At 49.7% G+C, this 20,047-nt stretch overlaps 1 protein-coding gene across 1 annotated transcript; it reads left to right on the top strand.

Moving 5' to 3' along the window:
* The first annotated feature begins 817 nt into the window (after positions 1-817).
* Positions 818-19,394, top strand: TMEM214 (transmembrane protein 214). The gene is made up of 17 exons (XM_040427007.1): positions 818-986; positions 1,936-2,150; positions 2,606-2,756; positions 2,930-3,064; positions 4,194-4,276; positions 5,126-5,231; positions 5,323-5,404; positions 5,483-5,584; positions 5,798-5,939; positions 6,023-6,114; positions 10,357-10,405; positions 10,605-10,715; positions 13,018-13,135; positions 13,328-13,424; positions 13,507-13,675; positions 14,893-15,044; positions 18,334-19,394. Exons 1-17 carry the CDS (start codon positions 866-868, stop codon positions 18,458-18,460), a joined length of 2,052 nt encoding a protein of 683 aa, XP_040282941.1. The 5' UTR covers positions 818-865; the 3' UTR covers positions 18,461-19,394.
* Positions 19,395-20,047: the final 653 nt, after the last annotated feature.

Below are 20,047 nucleotides of genomic sequence, written 5' to 3'. Positions count from 1 at the left end.
GAATACACCACGGACGTGTGAATGGACCCTTAATGTGAGCCAGAAACACAGAAGAGGAGGAAATCGTTCCATTATACCTGATCTCTGAGGAGGCTGAAGTGTGGACGCGGCCTGATCGCTCACACTGATAGATACAGAGAAATATAATAATACTCGTATTATAGAAAGTGTGGTGCCGGCCACGAAAGTAATCTCTATAGGAAGGCCTCAACTGACCCCATAAAGTAGTTATTCAGAGTTGTCAAGATTTAAATCGGGAAAAGACATAAAAATTTTGAATATATCACTAATCTACATAATTCATGTGCCCTAATACAACTAATGATATAACATATAGTATCATGCGCAGCCGCCCCCCATTCACTTCTATGGGGCCGCCACAAATAGCCTCTTTCCGTCGGCTTCACAGAAATGTCTGCGCAAGCGCGGTGCGCTCCCATTCACTACTGCGATATGCCCCCACTGTCTGGGACGGGAATACCCCTTCAAATATAAAACTGCGTTTTCAGGTTGCGGTTTTTGGATAAAAATTAAGTGCTGCTACCTATTGACATGAATGGGAAGCCCCTTTAAGGCGTTTTTTGGAGACAGTGTGAACTGGTCCTAGCAGCCACATGACGCCTCCTGGAGGAGCAGCTGGGCTCCAGGCAACCGCTGTGTCACGTGACGCGCCCCTCCCCCCTTCAGCAGTCTCTAGACTGACGTTACCCTAAAGAACAAGGACGTGGCGAAGAGTGACGTCAAACTCCGCCGCCGGCGGCTCGGCCAATCAGAGCGAAAGACGTCACCAGGACAGGGAAGAGGCGGGGCTAGGAGCCTCCAGTTTACCGGAAGTGACGCCGGGCCGTGAGTGGTGAGAGCAGACATGGCTTCTGGAGGAGCCGGTGACGGCAAATGGAAAGTGGTGGGCAAGAACAAGAAGAACGGGGACCGGAGAAGGGCGCTGGGGGAGAACAACCTGCTGCCGGCCGCCAGCACGGCGGGGGGTGAGTGCACTACAGATCCCAGCATGCTCCGGGACACGACACCCGGCCAGGCAGGTTTACTGGACTACAACCCTCATCAGGTGCTGACAGGAGGCTGGTGGGACTCCTAGTTCTGGAATATCACACACCAGTTTTGTTGCTACTTGGACTACAAGGCTCAGCATTCTGTCATAAATGAATGGCTGGGAGTTGTAGTTGGAGACCACAATATGATGAGAGTGGTGGGTCAACTCTGCTGTGGGGGGGTCACTGTGGAGGAGACGTCTGTCTGGTGGGGGGGTCACTGTGGAGGAGACGTCTGTCTGGTGGGGGGGTCACTGGAGGAGACGTCTGTGGTGGGGGGGTCACTGTGGAGGAGATGTCTGCGTGGTGGTGGGGGGGGGGGGTCACTGTGGAGGAGACGTCTGCGTGGTGGTGGGGGGGGTCACTGTGGAGGAGACGTCTGCGTGGTGGTGGGGGGGGTCACTGTGGAGGAGACGTCTGCGTGGTGGTGGGGGGGGGTCACTGTGGAGGAGACGTCTGCGTGGTGGGGGGGGGGGGTCACTGTGGAGGAGACGTCTGCGTGGTGGTGGGGGGGGGCACTGTGGAGGAGACGTCTGCGTGGTGGTGGGGGGGGGTCACTGTGGAGGAGACGTCTGCGTGGTGGTGGGGGGGGTCACTGTGGAGGAGACGTCTGCGTGGTGGTGGGAGGGGTCACTGTGGAGGAGACGTCTGCGTGGTGGTGGGGGGGGGGGTCACTGTGGAGGAGACGTCTGCGTGGTGGTGGGGGGGGGGTCACTGTGGAGGAGACGTCTGCGTGGTGGTGGTGGGAGGGGTCACTGTGGAGGAGACGTCTGTGGGGGGGGGGGGGTCACTGTGGAGGAGACGTCTCGATGACTTGTCGCACACTTTCCCTCCTTGCACGAGGGGTTACACAGGCGTCTCCCCTCACGTCTTTTGTGTCTTGCAGTCCTCATAAAGCCCACCGTCTATGAGCAGGGCTTCGAGAAGATCCTGAAGAAGCAGAACAAGGAGCAGGTTCCTCCGCGCAGCGCCGCGGAGCCCCAGAACCAGAAGAAGCCGCAGCAGCCGAGTACCAGCAAGAGCTCCAAGAAGACGTCTTCTGGGGGGGGCGCCCCGTCTTCTCCCAGGAAGCATGCCACACTGGAGGAGGCTGTGCGGGCGGTGAGTGTATCATGTGTCATACTCCAGTCACATCCAAAGCTACAGTCATACTCATACTATTGCATCATGTCTTATACTCCTGTTACATCTAGAGCTGCATTCACAATCCCGCTGTTACATTGTGATATACTCCAGTCACATCTAAAGCTGCATTCACAGTCCTGCTTTTACATCATGTATTTTACTCTGGTTACTTCCAGAGCTGCAGTCACAATCCTGCTGTAACATCATGTATAATACTCCAGTCACACCCAGAGCTGCAGGTTCCGTTCTGTAGGCTGCTGTAGAGATGCGTTGCAGGGGGGTGCAGTGCATCATGGGATCCCTGCTGATGTTAGGGGTGATGTGTTTAGCGGACTGACCATTGACCAAGTAACTGTGACTGCAGCTCTGGATGTGAGCGGAGTAGAAGCCGTGGCGAGTCAGGCCCCTGTAAGCCGTTCCTCTCTTTCCAGCTGGACCTGGCCGAGTTTCAGAGGACGATGGAGACGAGTCAGACCATGTTCCCGGGGAACCCCCAGATCTGGGTGAAGGACCTGGCCGGCTACCTGAACGACAAGCTGCAGACCCCCAAGAACGAGCCGGTGCCGAGCCACCAGTCTCACGGTCAGTCATGTGACTAGGGGAGGCGGTGTTGTCACATAACAAACATGGCTGCCAGAGGTTGTCACCCAGACGTGTGCCCCTCGTGGTGGTCACCGACCTCGTGTCTCGTCAGCGCTGTACAGGTGGAGCAGCATTTGTTGTGCGGTGTGTCACCCTGCGTTCTCTCCGCACAGATTACCCCTACTGCCTGGCGAACAAGGAGCTGCGCGGCATCATCCGCTCTGTGCTGGTGAAGGCGCCAGAGCTGCAGGAGATGTTTGTGGACCACTGCATGTTCTCCATGCTGCAGGAGCTGGATAAACCCACAGGTAACGGCCCAAGCACCTCGCTCCACCAGTCACATCCAGAGCTGTCAACGGGAAACCTCCGTGCGAGATGTCGTGTTATGATCTCGTCAGACTGTTCGACGTCACTGCATCGTCCACCACAGAGCATGGTGTGTATTGTGAATGCAGCTCTGGATGTGACTGGAGTAGGCCTCCATAAAAGCAGTGTTACTAGTGAAGTCACTGAGCGCCAGGTTGAACATTTTTTTTTATCTTGTATCGGGGTGTAAATTGTTTAACCACGAAGGGGGTGGTAGTAGGGAGGGCGGAGTCCAACCAATTCCCTACCCCCTGTGATGCTGCTAATCGCACACTTTTAACCCCTTCAATGCAGTAGTCAAATTTAACCGCGGCATCGGAAAGGTAAAAGGAAGCAGGAACACCTTGCTTGGCTGAGGTCAGGGAAGGGCATTCCTTAGTAAGTAGTAGGCCACAGCCCGTACAAACCTTCTAGGCCTATTACTGGTGTATTCCAATGCCGGCCTGCAGGTGGCAGCACTGGGTTTTATATTCCGTAATGGATAAAAATCCATTACTGAATAATATATATGGCAATCTAATGAGTGCATGTTGGGGTCCCCTTGGGGGGAGGGGGGTGTGAAGAAAACACAATGTTAGCAATAAAAACTACAGCTCATCCCACAGAAAATGAGCCCCCACACAGAGCTCAGTGGACATAAATCAAAAAATGTTATGGGGTCAGAATATGGTAAAGACGAGAGAACTTTTTTTCAAAAAAAATTTCATTATTGAAACACAAGAAAAACTATATAACTGTGGTATTGTCGTAATCGAGAATGAAGGGAACAGGTTGATTTTACCGCATAGGGAACGCCGTAAAAACAATATCCATAAACTATTGTGGAATTGATTTTATTTACATTTTTTTCCAATTCAACTCCATTTGGAATTTTTATTTCCCGCTCCCCACTACTTCCTATATAATAGTAACTGGTCGCATTAGAAAGTGCAACTTGTCTCGCAAAAAGCTAGCCCTCATACGGCCATGTGAGCGGAAAAATAAATGGCAGAAAATGGCCCGGTGATGAAGCGGTTAATGTAGACTGACACGCGTGTGGCGTGCTCTCTCCCCCCTTACTTCTCTTTTTAGCTGTGTCCGTCCACGGCTACCGGATCTGTATCCAGGCGGTTCTGCTGGACAAGCCCAAAATCGTCACCGCAAATCTAAAGAAGGTAACAGTGCGGGGCGGTACGGGAGGGGCAGGGCGGTACTGGAGGGGCAGAGGGCTATCTGCTCTCATTCATTGGTAGGGCGATTGAAAACCTGTAGAAACCTAATGACGGTCACAGCCGAGGGTTTGTTACAGTTGTTTCCAGTCTAGTCAATCCTGTGTGCATTAAACAGTCTGCTACACTGTAACGAATCCTCAGGACATTTGTGCCGCTGTTGTCTTCTGTTCACCAAGTGTTGCGCGGGCTGTAACAAACCTCATTTGTATATAGGTTTGTACAGGTTTCCATTCACTGACAGCAAGTAGAAATCCTGAAATGCAGAGGTTTCTACTAGAGATGAGCGAACTTCTGTTTTAAGTTCGGCGTCTAAAGTTCGGCTTCCGGTTAGTGGAGGATCCCGTAATGGATTCCGAATTCCGTTGTGGTCCGTGGTAGCGGAATCAATAATGACCATTATTGATTCCGCTACCACGGACCACAACGGAATTCGGAATCCATATCAGGATCCTCCGCTAACCGGAAGCCGAACTTTAGACGCCGAACTTAAAACAGAAGTTCGCTCATCTCTAGTTTCTACGTGATTATTGGGTGAGGCCCCCCTGCCTTGTATCAGGTGGGATGGGTCTGGGCCGCTGACTGCACTCCTCCATACAGTGGCTGCTGCTGCCGCCTCTCCTGGGCCTTAGATCTGCTCTCCAGCCTCCTGCTCGGGTTCTCAGTATCTTCTGGTCGGTGTGATCCCTGAGTGAGGCATCATGGCACCAGGGCTGTGGGGATGATTGTGTGTCTGCCGGAGTTTCCCTTTAAGCTGTATTCACTGAAGACCCCTTTAACCCTCTCTCTCCTCAGTACCTGGACATGCTGCGGGCTCAGCAGAACAAGCCGGCGTGGTGCCTCGCCATGATGTGGGCTGTGGGACAGGCAGGGTACGCTGACTTAACAGAGGGTCTGAAAGGTGGGTGCACAGGACTCTTTTTTTGGGGTGCAGCACCCCCCTGGCGGCCCCGCGCTCTGGATTCACGCCGGCTTCTTTCTTATGCTTGCAGTGTGGCTCGGCCTCATGCTCCCGGTCCTGGGGATCAAGTCGCTCTCGCCCTTCGCCATATCCTACCTAGACCGTCTCCTGCTGTGAGTCCTCTGCCGCCACCTGCTGGCTGCTCGGTGCTAGCGCTAATAGCTGTGATATCTGGTCGTTTCCTCTTCTAGGATGCACTCTAATCTGACCAAAGGATTCGGTATGATTGGAGCCAAGGAATTCTTCCCGCTCCTGGACTTCGCCTTTATGCCGAACAACTCGCTGTCTGCCAGGTACGAGGACGACGTAGGGACTGCGGGCGTCACCCTGCACCTCTCTTTATATCGTGCTACAGTTATCAGTAGAATATCTTCTAATTGGAAGACATGGCGTTCAGAATCAGAGCAGTGATTTCTGTGTGCAGTCAGCACGCTAGGGTCCCCCCACCACCGGGGGCGCTGTTGAGTCACGTGGCAGTTAACGTGCTGCTTGTTCTTATGTTCCAGCCAGCAGGAGCATCTTCGAGACTTGTTTCCCAGGCTGAAGGTTCTGGCGTTTGGAGCGACCCCCGAGAGCACCCTGCACACTTACTTCCCTTCCTTCCTGTCCAGAGCCACCCCGAACTGCCCCCCCGTCATGAAGAAAGAGGTGAGCAGCTGGAACCCCACCCCCGCAGAGCGGTGCGCAGGGTGAGCGCAGCACTGACCGCAGCTCCTGTGTTTATTCTACAGCTTCTCCACAGTCTCTACCAATGTCTGAACCTGGACCCACTCAGCTTCAGCGTCTGGAGGCAGCTCTACACCAAGCACCTGACACAGTCCAGGTAAGTGTCCGCCACTGCTGATAGGAGTGCTCCACCCTGTAGAGACCTGTCCACACCACATATCAACCTCATCCCGGTCACTGCTCCACCCTGTGGAGACCTGTCCATGTCTGATAGCAATCTCATCCCGGTCACTGCTCCACCCTATAGAGACCTGTCCGTGTCTGATATACAGCACAGCCCGGATCACTGCTCCACCCTATAGAGACCTGTCCGTGTCTGATATACAGCACAGCCCGGATCACTGCTCCACCCTATAGAGACCTGTCCGTGTCTGATATACAGCACAGCCCGGATCACTGCTCCACCCTATAGAGACCTGTCCGTGTCTGATATACAGCACAGCCCGGATCACTGCTCCACCCTATAGAGACCTGTCCGTGTCTGATATACAGCACAGCCCGGATCACTGCTCCACCCTATAGAGACCTGTCCGTGTCTGATATACAGCACAGCCCGGATCACTGCTCCACCATATAGAGACCTGTCCGTGTCTGATATACAGCACAGCCCGGATCACTGCTCCACCCTATAGAGACCTGTCCGTGTCTGATATACAGCACAGCCCGGATCACTGCTCCACCCTATAGAGACCTGTCCGTGTCTGATATACAGCACAGCCCGGATCACTGCTCCACCCTATAGAGACCTGTCCGTGTCTGATATACAGCACAGCCCGGATCACTGCTCCACCCTATAGAGACCTGTCCGTGTCTGATATACAGCACAGCCCGGATCACTGCTCCACCCAATGGAGACCTGTCCATGTCTGATAGCAATCTCATCCCGGTCACTGCTCCACCCTATAGAGACCTGTCCGTGTCTGATATACAGCACAGCCCGGATCACTGCTCCACCCTATAGAGACCTGTCCGTGTCTGATATACAGCACAGCCCGGATCACTGCTCCGCCCTATAGAGACCTGTCCATGTCTGATATACAGCACAGCCCGGATCACTGCTCCGCCCTATAGAGACCTGTCCGTGTCTGATATACAGCACAGCCTGGATCACTGCTCCGCCCTATAGAGACCTGTCCGTGTCTGATATACAGCACAGCCCGGATCACTGCTCCACCCTATAGAGACCTGTCCGTGTCTGATATACAGCACAGCCCGGATCACTGCTCCGCCCTATAGAGACCTGTCCGTGTCTGATATACAGCACAGCCTGGATCACTGCTCCGCCCTATAGAGACCTGTCCGTGTCTGATATACAGCACAGCCCGGATCACTGCTCCGCCCTATAGAGACCTGTCCGTGTCTGATATACAGCACAGCCCGGATCACTGCTCCGCCCTATAGAGACCTGTCCGTGTCTGATATACAGCACAGCCCGGATCACTGCTCCGCCCTATAGAGACCTGTCCGTGTCTGATATACAGCACAGCCCGGATCACTGCTCCGCCCTATAGAGACCTGTCCGTGTCTGATATAAAGCACAGCCCGGATCACTGCTCCGCCCTATAGAGACCTGTCCGTGTCTGATATACAGCACAGCCCGGATCACTGCTCCGCCCTATAGAGACCTGTCCGTGTCTGATATACAGCACAGCCCGGATCACTGCTCCGCCCTATAGAGACCTGTCCGTGTCTGATATACAGCACAGCCCGGATCACTGCTCCACCCTATAGAGACCTGTCCGTGTCTGATATACAGCACAGCCCGGATCACTGCTCCGCCCTATAGAGACCTGTCCATGTCTGATATACAGCACAGCCCGGATCACTGCTCCGCCCTATAGAGACCTGTCCGTGTCTGATATACAGCACAGCCTGGATCACTGCTCCGCCCTATAGAGACCTGTCCGTGTCTGATATACAGCACAGCCCGGATCACTGCTCCACCCTATAGAGACCTGTCCGTGTCTGATATACAGCACAGCCCGGATCACTGCTCCGCCCTATAGAGACCTGTCCGTGTCTGATATACAGCACAGCCTGGATCACTGCTCCGCCCTATAGAGACCTGTCCGTGTCTGATATACAGCACAGCCCGGATCACTGCTCCGCCCTATAGAGACCTGTCCGTGTCTGATATACAGCACAGCCCGGATCACTGCTCCGCCCTATAGAGACCTGTCCGTGTCTGATATACAGCACAGCCCGGATCACTGCTCCGCCCTATAGAGACCTGTCCGTGTCTGATATACAGCACAGCCCGGATCACTGCTCCGCCCTATAGAGACCTGTCCGTGTCTGATATAAAGCACAGCCCGGATCACTGCTCCGCCCTATAGAGACCTGTCCGTGTCTGATATACAGCACAGCCCGGATCACTGCTCCGCCCTATAGAGACCTGTCCGTGTCTGATATACAGCACAGCCCGGATCACTGCTCCGCCCTATAGAGACCTGTCCGTGTCTGATATACAGCACAGCCCGGATCACTGCTCCGCCCTATAGAGACCTGTCCGTGTCTGATATACAGCACAGCCCGGATCACTGCTCCGCCCTATAGAGACCTGTCCGTGTCTGATATACAGCACAGCCCGGATCACTGCTCCACCCTATAGAGACCTGTCAGTGTCTGATATACAGCACAGCCTGGATCACTGCTCCACCCTATAGAGACCTGTCCGTGTCTGATATACAGCACAGCCCGGATCACTGCTCCACCCTATAGAGACCTGTCCGTGTCTGATATACAGCACAGCCCGGATCACTGCTCCGCCCTATAGAGACCTGTCCGTGTCTGATATACAGCACAGCCCGGATCACTGCTCCGCCCTATAGAGACCTGTCCGTGTCTGATATACAGCACAGCCCGGATCACTGCTCCACCCTATAGAGACCTGTCCGTGTCTGATATACAGCACAGCCTGGATCACTGCTCCACCCTATAGAGACCTGTCCGTGTCTGATATACAGCACAGCCCGGATCACTGCTCCACCCTATAGAGACCTGTCCGTGTCTGATATACAGCACAGCTCGGATCACTGCTCCGCCCTATAGAGACCTGTCAGTGTCTGATATACAGCACAGCTCGGATCACTGCTCCGCCCTATAGAGACCTGTCAGTGTCTGATATACAGCACAGCCCGGATCACTGCTCCACCCTATAGAGACCTGTCAGTGTCTGATATACAGCACAGCCTGGATCACTGCTCCACCCTATAGAGACCTGTCCGTGTCTGATATACAGCACAGCCCGGATCACTGCTCCACCATATAGAGACCTGTCCGTGTCTGATATACAGCACAGCCCGGATCACTGCTCCGCCCTATAGAGACCTGTCCGTGTCTGATATACAGCACAGCCCGGATCACTGCTCCGCCCTATAGAGACCTGTCCGTGTCTGATATACAGCACAGCCCGGATCACTGCTCCGCCCTATAGAGACCTGTCCGTGTCTGATATACAGCACAGCCCGGATCACTGCTCCGCCCTATAGAGACCTGTCCGTGTCTGATATACAGCACAGCCCGGATCACTGCTCCACCCTATAGAGACCTGTCAGTGTCTGATATACAGCACAGCCTGGATCACTGCTCCACCCTATAGAGACCTGTCCGTGTCTGATATACAGCACAGCCCGGATCACTGCTCCGCCCTATAGAGACCTGTCCATGTCTGATATACAGCACAGCCCGGATCACTGCTCCGCCCTATAGAGACCTGTCCGTGTCTGATATACAGCACAGCCTGGATCACTGCTCCGCCCTATAGAGACCTGTCCGTGTCTGATATAAAGCACAGCCCGGATCACTGCTCCGCCCTATAGAGACCTGTCCGTGTCTGATATAAAGCACAGCCCGGATCACTGCTCCGCCCTATAGAGACCTGTCCGTGTCTGATATACAGCACAGCCCGGATCACTGCTCCGCCCTATAGAGACCTGTCCGTGTCTGATATACAGCACAGCCCGGATCACTGCTCCGCCCTATAGAGACCTGTCCGTGTCTGATATACAGCACAGCCCGGATCACTGCTCCGCCCTATAGAGACCTGTCCGTGTCTGATATACAGCACAGCCCGGATCACTGCTCCGCCCTATAGAGACCTGTCTGTCGGGGTCGCTGCTCCACCCAACGGAGACCTGTGGTTCTAGTTCCCATGGGGATCACCCAGCTTTCCCTGGACCCTTGGTGTCAGTGAGCAGATGAACCTTTTATAAGACGACCTTTATCAGTTTCTCCACACAAGATTTTTGGGCACCGAGACCCCCAGCCCCGCACCCCATGAGATTGAACATATTATCAGATTGTCTGTGACCTCCTGCCCCACCATCTTGTCTTTCAGTTTGCTCCTGCAGGATCTGGTCAAATCCTGGGGCACAACTTCTAAACTGGTGAGTTAACCCTTGCTTTGTATTCAGAAACTTAGTGGGGACCTGGCTGGGGGGGGGGCGGGGTCATTCAAAAATGTTCCTAATTCACCAGGATCAAGCAGAGATCACGACAAGAACAAACAGTATACACCAACGTAATAGATAAAACTGACCTGGTCATGAAGGGTTAATCATCTGGCGTTTTTTTCCTGTCTTTTAGATGAGGAAGTCGGTGAGGGAGACGGCACAGTCATTCCGTGTGACCAATGAAGAATTCTCTAAAAAATCACCAAATTCAAGGGAGATTGCGCAGTGTGAGTCTGCGTGTAAGGTGAGGGCGCAGGGTGCCACACGACCTATCAGCTCCTATCCCCACCGCTTCCCTCTGTGACATTCATCACCCAAGTCCTCTGCCACCGGTCAGAGACCCTCAGTAGGAGTGTACAATGCATTGTAGCTGAGAGATACCTTCTGTACCAAGTCAGGAACCCGCCCTGCCAGCAAGAGGGTGCTGGGGAGAGGGTGCTGCTTCTAAGGAATGGTGGTATTACCATCTAACTAAGTGGAATCTCAGAAGCCCATGTCACCCTAACAATGCTACTTTTAGTGTGTATGTGTGTGTGTGTGTGTGTGTGTGTGTATGTATATATGTGTGTGTATACAGGGAGTGCAGAATTATTAGGCAAGTTGTATTTTTGAGGATTAATTTTATTATTGAACAACAACCATGTTCTCAATGAACCCAAAAAACTCATTAATATCAAAGCGGAATATTTTTGGAAGTAGTTTTTAGTTTGTTTTTAGTTTTAGCTATTTTAGGGGGAAATCTGTGTGTGCAGGTGACTATTACTGTGCATAATTATTAGGCAACTTAACAAAAAACAAATATATACCCATTTCAATTATTTATTTTTACCAGTGAAACCAATATAACATCTCAACATTCACAAATATACATTTCTGACATTCAAAAACAAAACAAAAACAAATCAGTGACCAATATAGCCACCTTTCTTTGCAAGGACACTCAAAAGCCTGCCATCCATGGATTCTGTCAGTGTTTTGATCTGTTCACCATCAACATTGCGTGCAGCAGCAACCACAGCCTCCCAGACACTGTTCAGAGAGGTGTACTGTTTTCCCTCCTTGTAAATCTCACATTTGATGATGGACCACAGGTTCTCAATGGGGTTCAGATCAGGTGAACAAGGAGGCCATGTCATTAGATTTTCTTCTTTTATACCCTTTCTTGCCAGCCACGCTGTGGAGTACTTGGACGCGTGTGATGGAGCATTGTCCTGCATGAAAATCATGTTTTTCTTGAAGGATGCAGACTTCTTCCTGTACCACTGCTTGAAGAAGGTGTCTTCCAGAAACTGGCAGTAGGACTGGGAGTTGAGCTTGACTCCATCCTCAACCCGAAAAGGCCCCACAAGCTCATCTTTGATGATACCAGCCCAAACCAGTACTCCACCTCCACCTTGCTGGTGTCTGAGTCGGACTGGAGCTCTCTGCCCTTTACCAATCCAGCCACGGGCCCATCCATCTGGCCCATCAAGACTCACTCTCTTTTCATCAGTCCATAAAACCTTAGAAAAATCAGTCTTGAGATATTTCTTGGCCCAGTCTTGACGTTTCAGCTTGTGTGTCTTGTTCAGTGGTGGTCGTCTTTCAGCCTTTCTTACCTTGGCCATGTCTCTGAGTATTGCACACCTTGTGCTTTTGGGCACTCCAGTGATGTTGCAGCTCTGAAATATGGCCAAACTGGTGGCAAGTGGCATCTTGGCAGCTGCACGCTTGACTTTTCTCAGTTCATGGGCAGTTATTTTGCGCCTTGGTTTTTCCACACGCTTCTTGCGACCCTGTTGACTATTTTGAATGAAACGCTTGATTGTTCGATGATCACGCTTCAGAAGCTTTGCAATTTTAAGAGTGCTGCATCCCTCTGCAAGATATCTCACTATTTTAGACTTTTCTGAGCCTGTCAAGTCCTTCTTTTGACCCATTTTGCCAAAGGAAAGGAAGTTGCCTAATAATTATGCACACCTAATATAGGGTGTTGATGTCATTAGACCACACCCCTTCTCATTACAGAGATGCACATCACCTAATATGCTTAATTGGTAGTAGGCTTTCGAGTCTATACAGCTTGGAGTAAGACAACATGCATAAAGAGGATGATGTGGTCAAAATACTCAGCTGCACTCACTATTCTGCTGGTGCAGTCACTGTGTACATACATTACTTATCCTGTACTGATCCTGAGTTACATCCTGTATTATACTCCAGAGCTGCACTCACTATTCTGCTGGTGCAGTCACTGTGTACATACATTACATTACTTATCCTGTACTGATCCTGAGTTACATCCTGTATTATACTCCAGAGCTGCACTCACTATTCTGCTGGTGCAGTCACTGTGTACATACATTACATTACTTATCCTGTACTGATCCTGAGTTACATCCTGTATTATACTCCAGAGCTGCACTCACTATTCTGCTGGTGCAGTCACTGTGTACATACATTACTTATCCTGTACTGATCCTGAGTTACATCCTGTATTATACTCCAGAGCTGCGCTCACCGGTCCAGTTTTAATTATGCATTGATCGTGGTGTCATTTCCTCCAGGCTGTCCTGAAGAAGATGAAGAGGCAAGGATTTCCCTGGTTCCGGATTTTCCTGGTCGCCCTCATGTTCACATCCGGCTTTGTGATCCATGACGTTCGGACACACGGCTCTTTTGAAGGTCAGTGATGTTCTGCCGGGCAGACGTAGTGGTGGAGTCCAGTTTCATTAGAGAGAAGCTGCGGACCTGGGTCTGTTCTGTAGAATCTGTGCCATAATTGTGCTGGTCATAATGGCACGACACTGCAGCTGTACAACTTCCGAGGGGAGATAATGGTGCCTTAATGAACAACCGGTGTCTTAATGATTTCAGCCTCCTCCACGGCCGGCGTGCTGCAGCACACGGGGCTCATGACCCTCGCCCAGCAGACGTGGACCACCGGCTCCTACGCTCTTCAGCATTGTCACAGGTGAGCTCCCTACAACCCTGCACAATGACCTCCCCACGTGTCCCCTGGACCTAACGACCACCCCTGTGACATCACTCCACAGCTGGTTAGAACGCAATGTGCCGGTATATTACTCTCGGGCAGTGGAGGTGCTGGGACCAGTTCTGGAGCTGTTATGGGAGAAGAGTCGGGATGGATTTCTACTGGTCTCACAGAAATGTTCCACACAGCTGACGTACCTGAGTGACAATCTGCCGTGGTTTATTGAGTGGGTAAGGAGAGTGGATATGAGCAAAGTTAAAGGGCAACTCCAGAGAAAGCGGCGGCGCCATAGATCATCAATAGCCCTTTAAAGGGAACCCGTCATCAACTTTATGCTGACCTCACTGAGGGCAGTATGAAGTAGGGACAGAAATGCAGATGTCAGCGGTGTGTCACACATCAGCTAAAAGTAAGTGGTTGCCGAGAACCAGCATCATAGTCATTGCAGCCCAGGCCTGGAGAAGAGTCACATCTACCTGAGAAGAGTCCTGGTTATTCCTAATCTCCTGCTCTCCCCGGCCACCTGCTGATGATTGGCAGTTCTCTCCTAGAGAGAAAGGGAGAAAACTAGGTAGGCGCCTGTCAGTCAGCAGGTGGGCAGGGAGAGCAGATATTCATGAATAACCGTCCGGGCAGTTTAACACCTTAGATGCTGCGGTCAGTAGCAACGGCAGTATCTAAGTGGTTTAGAGGCAGGGATCTCCCTCTGACGGGTATCGGCACCCAGTGAGTGAGATCGCAGGTTGCCAATGTCTTTGCATGGCAGCTGGGGGCCTAATGAAGGCCCCCCCAGGTGTGCCTGCAGTGTTAGACTATAAAAAGAGAAGAAGGCAGCAGCACAGCAGGCGTGAAGTGAAGAACTTTTAATCCAGCGATCAGTCCAGTAGATGCGGTGGTTCGGCTATCGATGAGCCTTTTTCAAGCTTGTCTGTAGCTGAAATGTTGCATCCTCTGGATTTACCACAAAAGACCCTCACTGTTTGATCATCAGGGCCGCGTGCTGCCTCCTCCTTTTTTTCTATGGAATTTGATTTGGGAGTTGGTATGTCCCCAGCACCACATTGTGTGCGCCTACTTTCTGCATACATTGTCTTGGAGTGCCGTCCAAATTCTTCCTCATTGTATGCCAGTGGTAGTCTCTATTAGTATAGTACTTACAGTATAATACACTGTACTACATAAGTAGTACAGTGTATTATAGAAGCCATCAAAGGATCACGTCAGAGTCCTCTTGTGCGACTAATAAGTGGTTAAGATAATAGCTAAATAAAGTTGAAAAATACACCCTTTTCCACTGAAAAAACCCCCTTCACATATTTAGTATCCTGCGTCCGTAACGACTCGCACTACACAATTAGCCCGCCTTATTGCTTACTAGCCATGAAAAAATGGGATAAGGGGGCTGTTCATGGTGTGTATGTGTAACCCCTGGCCATTGTCCTGACAGCTCCAGTCCCGGATCCCTGACTCCGTCTTCCAGCTGCTCGAGTACCTGAGAGAACTTCTTGTCCTTCTCTACCACAATTACGTCCTGCCCGCGGTGCAGTATTGTGAGGCCACCCTCCAGAGGACGTGGCAGCAGTATGTGGACTCTTGCAGGTACGTAACCCTGCCCCCGCATTACCTGTATTCACCTCTGCCTCTCAGAGATCAATTCCTGGTTAGAGGGGGTTGGCAAACTAACTCTTCCTGTTACTCTATTATTTAGATCCTGGCGTGACGATGTGTCATCCACCTGATGTGACTGCGGTGACCAATGGTCGTCTCAGATGTCATTTCACTATGGATGACACAACATTGCATCAGGATTCTTATCTTGTGGGGGCTCTTCTGTAGTTGAGCTATCCTGAAAATAGGACTTTTCCATCAGTATCTGATTGTGGAGGTCTGACTCCTGGCACCCTTGGTGGTCTGCTGTTGGAAGGGGCTGCAGTTCTGTGGTCGAGCTCTGTAGCCTGTGGCGTCATGGCCATGGGTCCCGTGGGCCTTTGTTCACATCATGTCCATTGAAGTGAATAGGATTAAACCATAACACCAACCACTGCCACTGATACGTGCTGTGTGCCCTTTAAGCACCTGATCGGAGGGGGTGCTGGGAATCAGGCCGCACCAATCAGATCCAGAGGATAGGTCATTAATATTTAAATCCAAGAAAACCTCTTCAACCTGATAATGACCAGGATCTGTACATATACGGCGCTTGGCATCAGTCAGGTCACAGCCGGGGAACCCGAGGATAAGGCAAGTGGTCTATTACTGCTACTGCCGCCTTCTGGTTGCTGTGCAGTGAACAGAGGAAGCAGCTGTCACCTCCTGTGTTGGACCCGGCGATCACGTGATTGCTAGGTGTCTCGGGCAGACCTGAGATGCCGGATCTTAGCAGACCCTGATCAGCTCTGTGTACAGTGTTTTCCACTGTAACTGAATGTCCTTAAACAGTGGAAAAGTGCAAAACATGAAGAAAAAAATTGTGCCCCCTCAAGGTCTTTTAATAACCTCTTGGGGGACATGTGCTTAAAAAGAAACAACTAAAAAATGTATAATAAAATACAAATAAAAAGGTATTAAAACGCCCATGTTAACTGAAACCATTGCCATTATCGCCCCATTTATGCAAAACTATACATAATATAAATCAAAATGACTGCAAAATAGAAAACTCACTTGAATTAATTTTGGGGTCAGATTTGCATACTTAACCTCTTCAGGACACAGGGCGCCCTTATGTCCTGGTACTTAAGGACACAGGGCGTACCCGTACGCCCTGTGTATTTCTCAAATCATTGAGTAGGCACCCCCCATGTCGGTGATCGCCGCAAACCGCAGGTCAATTCAGACCTGTGGTTCACGGCTTTTACCTGGTGCGGTGGTGCCATCGGGTCCCCATGCGGCTGTGGGGGGGACCCGATGGCATTGAAGGCAGCGCAATTCCTTCCTGAGGCATATGCGCTGCCTTCCGGTGAAGAGCCTGTGAGATCCAGCCCCCGGAATCTGTATGAGTAATACACACAGTATTACTCATACAGCCAATGCATTCCAATACAGAAGTATTGGAATGCATTGTAAAGGATTAGACCCCCAAAGTTTAAGTCCCAAAGTGGGACAAAAAATAAAGTGAAAAAAAAAGTTGAAAAAATAAAGTTTTCCCCCAGAAAAGTTTAAGTTTCAAGTAAAAATAAACAAAAACATAATTTTCCCCAATTTTTTGTCACCTTACATCACAAAAAGTGTAATAGCAAGCGATCAAAAAGTCATATGCACCCCAACATAGTGCCAATAAAACAGTCATCTCATCCCGCAAAAATCATACCCTAACCAAAACTGAAAAAATTATGTCTCTCAGACTATTGAAACACTAAAACATGATTATTATTTTTTTGCTTCAAAAATGAAATCATTGTGTAAAACTTACATAAATAAAAAAAAGTATACATATTAGGTATCGCCGCGTCAGTGACAACCTGCTCTATAAAATTACCACATGATCTAACCTGTCAGGTGAATGTTGTAAATGACAAAAAATAAAAACGGTGCCAAAACAGCTATTTCTTGTTACCTTGCCTCACAAAAAGTGTAATATAGAGCAACAAAAAATCATATGTACCCTAAACTAGTACCAACAATACTGGCACCCTATCCCGTAGTTTCTAAACTGGGGTCACTTTTTTGGAGTTTCTACTCTAGGGGTGCATCAGGGGGCTTCAAATGGGACATGGTGTCAAAAAAAAAAAAACAGTCCAGCAAAATATGCCTTCCAAAAACCGTATGGCATTCCTTTCCTTCTGCTATGTAAGTGGTCTATAAGGGCAAATTGTGGTGACAGACTCCCTTTAAATACAGAGGCTGCTACTACAGCATCTTGGCTCTGTACAGAAAAAAGGCTCCATATTTTTAATAAATACCAATTGAAAAAATTATTTTTAGCTCAAATTAAGTACAATGCAATAATAATAGGATTTTGCCTTTAACCTCTTAATTACCCCCTTCCTTACCAGGCCAGTTTTTCAGTTTTAGTGATGGGCCTATCTGCCAACAACTAATACATTTCTGCGCCATCTACAGTACATGTATTTGATGTAATTTTTCCTTATCAATTTTTTTTCTATCTAAGATTTCAAGAGATTTCTACATTTTTATTTTTTTTTTGTTTCTTTTAGCTGGCCCCATAGAAAATTAATGAATGAAATGGAGGGCGGCTGGCCATGCTCAGTGCGCACGCTTTCACTTGCGGGACTCTGTTCTCTATACGCTGGGATCCGCACCTATAAGACAATGGGGGCATATCCTAGCGATATGCCCCCATTGTCCATGATGAGACAACCCCTTTAAGGCACAGCCTGCGGGCTCTCGGTACATTTTACAGCCAGCAGGGGGCGCTCACTTCAACAATAGCACTCCCCTGCCGGCATTTGCATGCAGTGGATTGCTGTACCGAGCGCTTCTGCTGGCCTTGGGCGGACTTGCTGTGACTGCAGCGGTGTAATGACAGCGGGTCACACCAGTATGCAGCGCTACGGGGCACTGGTCCATTGCAATGTAACCCAATACTTTTCTATGTTGTGTTTTGGTTAAGAGCTTACCCCCCCCATGACACATAAAGTGAAGCGGTGGTCAGCAAAAGATTAAAGAATAAGGAGCTATAAATAAGGAAAAAAAGTGACTTTTTAAAAATATTTTCTGCACAGTTTTCCTCAAATAAGACAAAAAAAACTATAAAATGTAATAAAAGCTCTGTGCAGAAAAAACAGTAAAAATTATTGGTAGGACTGTTAAACTACCATGTGTGCAAAATCACAGAGTGTCTGACTGTGAAAGGGGTAAGCCCACAGCGGTTGAACGTGTCCTTTATGGCAATTTATATATAACGTTTCTGTTTTTCCCTGTGCAGCGGGAAGGTGACGTGGGACTGCACGAGGGCGCACCTGACCAACGTCACCCAATCCTCCTGGAGGTTCCTGCAGAACACGACATTGGCCATTAAGGACTGGGCGGTCGCCATGATCTCCACTCACTAGAGCGGGACCTACAAAGACTTTATCATCGGCTTCCCTCCCCTCCCCCCCGTCTGAGTCTGTGGGTGGTATCTCACCTGCTATGGGGACCAGGATAATGACTGGTGCGGATATTTTAGGATCGGACACATGCCTCCCCCCATCCCTGAGTTGTGTGATTGAGTTTCAGGGTCAGTTCAGGAGCCGGCCGCTGGAGTGACTGGTGGGAATATGTATGTAACGTGCAGAGGTCTTCCTCTAGAAGTCTTATGAGATGGTGACGACTGTGGAGCTTTTTCTTTATTTTGTGGTGACTGACATTTGGGGAAGGTTTTTGTCCTTTTCCTGTGAACTTCCACCTTGTCCCTTCGCTCAGATTAGTCACATTTGTCCCACTGTGGATACGACTGAACCTCGGTTTTGGCCTTTTTTTTTTCATTTTTGTCATTAAATATGTGTCAGGTCTTGTGCGCCTCCAGCGCTGCGATGTCTTCACAGCTCGTCTTATATCATCCAGTGCATTTTAATAAACTTGGCAATGAGCCAGAAGACGCTGAAGAACCTGGTTTGCAGATATTGGTGCCTCGCATGTTCTCTTTGGACTGACCTGGATTCCTGCATTGTATAAAATGTGCTCTGATTGTTATCCAAGTCCCAGTCCTAGACAAACCCAATGTAACTACACTAATAACACACAGCTGTACCGCTCATGTCTTTTATGGATTCATTCAGTAACTGAACTCTGGAATTTTATGTCTTGTTCATCCCAATTGCAGTAGTCACCATCTCCAAAAGCATCCTGCACAGCAATGAGGAGCACTTTTGGACCATTCCGCCCTCCATATGTGTAGAGTCCTTGTGTGCATAGTCGTCTTGGTATCATGTCACTATATCTCCATGGGGTTCAGGTCAGGATTCTGACTCGGTCATTCCAAAATACAAATACTCTTCTTTCTCTGCCGTTCTTAAGTTGATTTGCTTGTGTGCTTTGGTTAATTGTCTTATTGCATCAAGCAGTTTCTATTCAGCTTGGGGTCATGGACGCTGCCCTTAGATCCTTTTTTCTGAAATGATTTTCATAAACCTTACAATTCATAATTCCCTCAATGTAAGGCATATAGATCCAAGGCAGCAAAGCATTCCTAAACCTTGATGCCCCCTCCACCATGCTTCACAGTCGGGATGAGGTTTTAGTGTTGGTGTTCATTTATGCTAAAAACTTTCACCTTTGTCTCAATGGCCATAGAACATATTCCCAGAAGCATTGTGGAACATCTAGGTGGTCTCTGGGCAACCTTGAGATGATTGGCTATAGTGTTTATTATGGACAGCAGAGCCTGCTCTCATGGTGTCCTTCGATGATCACCATTTGTGTTCAGAGTTTCGGAAGCTTTTGCAGCTTCTTTCATCTCTCGGACATGTCTTCTGAAAATTTGCATCAAGGCATGACTGATGTTAACCAGTCTTTCTTGAGAAGAACAGATTGGTTAGTAACCAGGCTTTGTTTACTAGAAAGAAAGGATGCAAATGCGTTCTTAGCAAGCTCCTCCTCTGATGCCACCAGATGTAAGGCAGCTATCCTATAAGTCAATGTTCGACCCTCTAAACAGG

Source organism: Bufo bufo, chromosome 4, assembly GCF_905171765.1.
Source record: "Bufo bufo chromosome 4, aBufBuf1.1, whole genome shotgun sequence".
Lineage (NCBI taxonomy): Eukaryota > Metazoa > Chordata > Amphibia > Anura > Bufonidae > Bufo > Bufo bufo.
This window is presented reverse-complemented; position numbering and strand designations above follow the sequence as displayed.

Excerpts from the sequence above, each read along its gene's own strand:
- TMEM214 (XM_040427007.1), top strand. The coding sequence starts at position 866 with ATGGCTTCTGGAGGAGCCGGTGACGGCAAATGGAAAGTGGTGGGCAAG. Across the intron at positions 4,277-5,125 it reads TCACCGCAAATCTAAAGAAG|TACCTGGACATGCTGCGGGC; the intron begins GTAACAGTGCGG and ends CTCTCTCCTCAG. Across the intron at positions 5,940-6,022 it reads CCCCCGTCATGAAGAAAGAG|CTTCTCCACAGTCTCTACCA; the intron begins GTGAGCAGCTGG and ends TTTATTCTACAG.